The 5,603-nt window shown below is 37.9% G+C and overlaps 1 protein-coding gene across 2 annotated transcripts; it reads left to right on the top strand.

Annotated features, from left to right (window-relative positions):
* Positions 1–3,524, top strand: LOC140879648 (protein phosphatase 2C 50-like). 2 transcript variants are annotated; one of them, XM_073283456.1, is made up of 6 exons: positions 1–242; positions 321–608; positions 898–1,748; positions 2,067–2,426; positions 2,542–2,647; positions 3,004–3,524. In XM_073283456.1, the coding sequence occupies exons 2-6, from the start codon at positions 530–532 to the stop codon at positions 3,336–3,338; spliced, it is 1,731 nt and encodes a 576-aa protein (XP_073139557.1). In that variant the 5' UTR covers positions 1–242; positions 321–529; the 3' UTR covers positions 3,339–3,524. The 2 variants fall into 2 exon arrangements, with proteins under 2 accessions (XP_073139557.1, XP_073139558.1); XM_073283457.1 differs by having other exon boundaries at positions 3–242; positions 321–785.
* The last annotated feature ends 2,079 nt before the right edge of the window (positions 3,525–5,603 follow it).

A 5,603-nucleotide genomic window follows, 5' to 3' on the forward strand; every position in this document is an offset into this window, starting at 1 on the left:
CACGTGGTTCTTGAAGGTTGTCGCATGAAGATTGCTTTGATTTTTCATGATTTTCTGGCAAAAGAATTTATTCGACTCCGATGATTGCATCGACACGTGTCTTATGAAATGGTAAACGACACCACCCCACCTCTCTTCGGCCAAGAGACGAAGTCTCAAATAATCTGCAGAGGTGCAGAGACGATAATTACTAAAGCCCTTTTCGATTCTCGGTCTTTTATCGTGTTTCTGATGAATTCTTGGTAGGAAAGCCTCCACTTTTTTTCTGTTTTTTTGTTTCTTTGCACTTATCCGTTTTAAATATCTGTTCTTTGATGCAGTTATGGCAATCTCAATTTGTACCAAATCGGTTGAAGAATAACTTTTGATGGTTCATGAGAAAGTTGACTGATTAAAGAAGCCTCTGTTTGCTGTATAAGAATGATTAATCTTGCACAAATTATCAAGAGGCGGGGAGGGGTTGCCGCGATGCCATGAAACCTATTTTTGTTTACACGTGGCAAAAAAGTTGGCGTCTTTAATAGTGTTCATGTGGATCTTGAAGGTTTTGGTTGTTCTTTTTCTGGGTTATTCTCGATGGGTTTCACTTCTCGGAGTTTTGGATAAGGGTTGGTTGGTTTTGCCCTTTTCCTACAATTTTAGAGTATTTAAGTGACTTGGTTTTCTTGATTAATTCCTTCCTGGCAGGAAAAGACTTGGAACTTTAGGTGTCATGTGTGTTGCGTCTTATATTGGAGTTTTGAAATAGTAGTCCAACGGTCTGTTGCGAAATCTGATCCCCGAAGGTCCCTAATACATTTTTGCTTGTTTTTATCTTTGTGGTGCACCTAGTTTCTTGAATTTCATGGTCTGATTTGGCTTTGGCACTGAGACACGTCAAATCTCTTGATTTGTTAGTTCAACTTGCTGTTACTGGAGAAATGATGGAAGATATGTCTCCTTCCGTTGCAGTAGCACTTAGTTTAGGTAATCCTGTGTGTGAAAATTTGGGAATCCCGAACAAAATAGAGATAAAACGAATCAAACTATTGAGCGGGAGCCCAAGTTTGGTGTCAGATCAAGCTCTGATACAGGATGAAACTGGTAATTCTAGGTGGGATACCAGAGACGATTGTGTTATAACTGAGACTGACGAGGTCAACTTGTCAATGTCGGTGGGGAATGGATATAGACCTGTGGCGCCAATTATGATACATATGACCGAAAAAGGTAGTTTAATTTGTCAAGTTCAGGAAAGTGAGGAACCTGAAATTTTCTCAGTAATTGGGAAAGATCCCAGTATTTTGGGTGGTGTCGAGTTGCCTTCGGAGACACTCCCTCCGATTGCTCTCGAAATTGAGAGCATCAAGAACGGGGAAATTGTTGCAAAGATCATTTCTTTTGAGGAAAGAAACATACAGCAGAAACCATTTGATGATAGAATCGTTGCTAAACCAAATGAAGAAAATTCTTTAGGTGAACCTACAGTGAAGTCATCTATTGTTACTCTTCGGTTATCCAATGAGAAAGTCCCCAGAAAAGGTGGCGTGAAGAGTGTATTTGAATTAGACTGTGTTCCACTTTGGGGTTCGGTGTCGATATGTGGATGTTCGACGGAGATGGAAGATGCAGTTATGTCTGTACCTCATTTTATGAAAATTCCTATCATGATGTTTAATGGTGGACAGGTAGTAGATGGGATAAGTCAGACTTTGAGCCATTTGACTTCACATTTTTATGGGGTATATGATGGTCACGGTGGATCTCAGGTGTGTAAGTCTCGATGTTTCGATAATTTATCGTCAAATTCTAATTTAGAATAGTTTATATCAAACATTGATCTTTTTGAAATCCTTTATTGTTTGTTTGGAAAAACTTTGGTTGAATCGACATTAGCTGTCAAACCTTGATCAACCTTAGGGATATCTTTGGTGTAGAAAATCGTGCTTTAGTTCTTGAGCTGGTAGGTGAATGCCCTTTGTCATGTTTACTTATGCGTGTGCATCAAAATTTTGAAATATTCAATTCTGTAACCGTTAAACATATTCTTCACCGGTTCATTCATTATAAGTTGATTCCTCTCGTAGGTTGCAAATTATTGTCGTGACAAGATCCATTTGGCTCTGGAAGAGGAAATAAGCAATATAAAAGTTAATTTGGTTGATGGAAGTGATAGAGACCCTCGGCAGGTCTATTGGGAGAATGCTTTCACCAATTGCTTTGTAAATGTTGATGGTGAAGTTGGGGGGACGAGGAGCAGGGGTGTTCGCGGAAAACATGTGGATTCATCTAATCTTATTTTTGAACCTGTTGCCCCAGAAACTGTTGGGTCGACCGCGGTGGTTGCGGTTGTTTGTTCATCCCATATTATAGTTGCCAACTGTGGAGATTCGAGGGCTGTCCTCTGTCGTGGCAAAGAAGCAATCCCTTTATCAACTGATCATAAAGTAAGTAATGGTTATCATCTGATAAAATTTTCGAACTTCAAAGTTTGTAGAGAAAGCTCGACTTAGTTAACTATGTTTTATTGGTTCATTTATATTTCTTCAATTTACTTGCCAGCCAAACCGAGAGGACGAATATGCTAGGATTGAGGCATCAGGCGGCAAGGTGTTTGAGTGGAATGGGCACCGTGTTTTTGGTGTCCTTGCGATGTCGAGGTCCATTGGTAGGTTTTCTACATTCCGATGAACAACTCAAAAATGTAGGGGACGATTAAATATTTTCTTGGGGTGAAATTAATATTCGTTTTTATATTTGAAAGTTGCTGTGAAATTTGTTTTTCATTTTGAAAGAGGTCAACTGCCCTAATCACCTAATGTTCGGACTGCGAAGATCATATGTATTCTAGATATGGAAGTAACAGTAAATATGCTGCTCTGTTAACGTCCAGTTTTATGTTTGAATCGAGTTTTACGCATGCTCTCTCATTTGCTCGAGTTTACTTCTACCTTTAGCTTTCGACATTATCTGTCCGAAACTGAAACCGGCAACTCAAGTTCATCTGCGTCCCCGACTTTACAGGTGACAGATACTTGAAGCCATCGATTATACCAGAACCAGAAGTCATGCTTGTTCCGCGAGCTAGAGAAGACGAGTGCCTTATCATGGCCAGCGACGGGTTATGGGATGTCATGACAAATGAGGAAGTGTGCGAAGTGGCTAGAAAGCGGCTTTTAATCTGGCACAAAAAGAATGGTACTCAACCGATGCTGGACCGAGGCCTGGGAGTTGATCCCGCAGCGCAATCTGCAGCTGAGTATCTCTCAAATCTTGCTCTTCAGAAAGGAAGTAAGGACAACATATCTGTTATCGTAGTGGATTTGAAATCTCAAAGAAAATTCAAGAGCAAATCTTGATGACCTGTGGACAATGACACCATGACTATCTCATTGTTAGCAAAGAAAGACCATCCATTTTTTTTTTGATTTAATTAGTATTAGAGTGTACTTTTAAGAGAGACTTACCTTAATTTTGTACCCAAGAAATGCTGATGTACATTTTTTTCTTTTTGGGGGAGTGAGAATGAAAAAATGTTGAAAGTAGCTAAATTGCTAAATAAAGGATATATTAGTATAATAATATAATTGTTTGGCCCCAAAATAAGTTTTTAGATGACTCTCAATTTAAAGAAGTCAGTCAACATTGAAAAGTTCATTGAAGGATTATTCGAGAAAAATAAAAGTTGGTTTGAGATGACATATGGAAGACTAAGTCAGCCAACGTGGAATGTGGGAAAGTGATGGAAGGAGTAACGTTGGCCATGCTGCTTAAATCAAAGTACGACAAGTGCAAGGAACCAAACAACAAATTCGGGAACCAACTCATAAAAAACTCTCCAACAATCACAATTCATTATCAACACTCAAATGGAGCAAATCTCTGCAATTTTAATCTTCAATTTACAGTTTTCTAGTTTTTAGTCCTAGTTCTATCTTTCTAGTTCTATTTTTCTGATTTTTATGTAGTTCCTCCCGCTTTGAGATTTCAAGTTTCAACTTTTCTTCATTGTAAAAATGTTATTTCAGTTTTTAGTGATATACTCATGTATTCGTATCATTCAAAAAATTTATTTTTCATGTTTTTTAATTACATTGGTTAAATTTTGATTAATTTCATCCAAATAACGGAGAGTCAAATTAAGACTCACAATATCCGATTAAAAGTCAGATTTGAGCACTTTTCATCATAATTTGGCATGATGTATCTAGTAGGCCCACAAGCAAAAATTCGAGTCAAACAAATGGCACTCCTGTGAAGTTAACGAGAATATGTCCAACAAGTTTGCGAAAAAATGAAAGGAAATGCATTCAATAGATAGTTGGATATATAAATTTGATCATATAATAATATTTTAAATTCTGATTATTATGTTTTAGACTTTCAGGCTCTTTAGAACATGGAGAAAATACGATACTCATAATTTTTCAGGTTCATATGGTTGAGCTCGCAGAGATTATATATGGATACCTCAGTCCTCTTTTATTGAGAAAATCGAAGAACATGGTGGATTGGGTGAAGGAGTTGTTCATTTAATTGCGCATCAAATTTATGAAAATATAGAAAAGAACGTGCAACTAAGTGGTGAATTCGAAAACTTCTACAAAACAGTGGTAGTTTCTTATGGACATATTGAATCCGTTGCCACAAAGAAAATTGAGGAGATGAATTTGATTAATTTCATGGGGAAAATGGGGAATCTCACGATGTTGTACTGTCTTAAATGAAGTACATGATTGTAGTGATCCGCTTCGAAATCACCTACTAACAGAGATTTAAGCATACAATTAAATTTAAGCAACAATGATCAGAGATAACTGCAAAAAACTTAAATCAAATACTAACCCAGCAGTATACAAACGGTAAATAACTAGAACCCGAAATAATATACAACCCAATCGAAAGCCTATTGAACATGAGGATCAATCTTAACTAACTCTGTTGGCATCAACTGAGACCAAAACCCCTGGTCGCCAACTGCACAATGATCCAAAACCTGGGTAACCTGCAACTGCCCTGCCAAAGGGCGTGTCCAAATAAAATACATTGACGTGAGCGTTAACAATGCTCATTACGAAATTATGAGTATAGACATGTTATGAATGCTAATGCAATGAACGGGTATCGGGAACCTATCACGGTAAACTAACACTGCTCAATCAGGAGGCGCCATAGTATGTAGCATGCTAGGCCATCACATCAGGAGGTGGCTCACACACCAAAAAAAAAGTGTGGATATAGGTGAATTGATCCCGTAATCTAACGGGTCTAATCATCCACTCAAGAACTTGGGGCTGAGCGACCTCACTACGGGTTATATCAAGGTTCAGACACAACATGATAATGCATGCAATATAATATACACATAAACCATGTCATATAAACATGCAAACATAGAACATGCATACTCAACCAAGATATCTCGGATAGTACGTCCGTACCTCAACTACTGGCCTAGTCGTACAATTGTCTACAAGGCAAGATAATACCATATCACTTATTGCTTATTAAAATCCTTAACTAGACTAATAGCTACTCACTGAAGCTAATCATAGTCTAGAATTATACATGCGTCCGTCGTCATTTCTTTTATGGAAATGGACCCAAACTCTAGGAACAACTCC

The sequence above is a fragment of the Henckelia pumila genome, chromosome 2 (assembly GCF_033568475.1).
Source record: "Henckelia pumila isolate YLH828 chromosome 2, ASM3356847v2, whole genome shotgun sequence".
Classification (NCBI taxonomy): Eukaryota; Viridiplantae; Streptophyta; class Magnoliopsida; order Lamiales; family Gesneriaceae; genus Henckelia; species Henckelia pumila.

Bases quoted from the DNA above. Each gene is read 5' to 3' on its own strand.
- LOC140879648 (XM_073283456.1), top strand. From the start codon at position 530: ATGTGGATCTTGAAGGTTTTGGTTGTTCTTTTTCTGGGTTATTCTCGA. The intron at 609-897 runs GTTGGTTGGTTT...TTGATTTGTTAG, and splicing joins TCTCGGAGTTTTGGATAAGG to TTCAACTTGCTGTTACTGGA. The intron at 2,648-3,003 runs GTAGGTTTTCTA...CCGACTTTACAG, and splicing joins TGCGATGTCGAGGTCCATTG to GTGACAGATACTTGAAGCCA.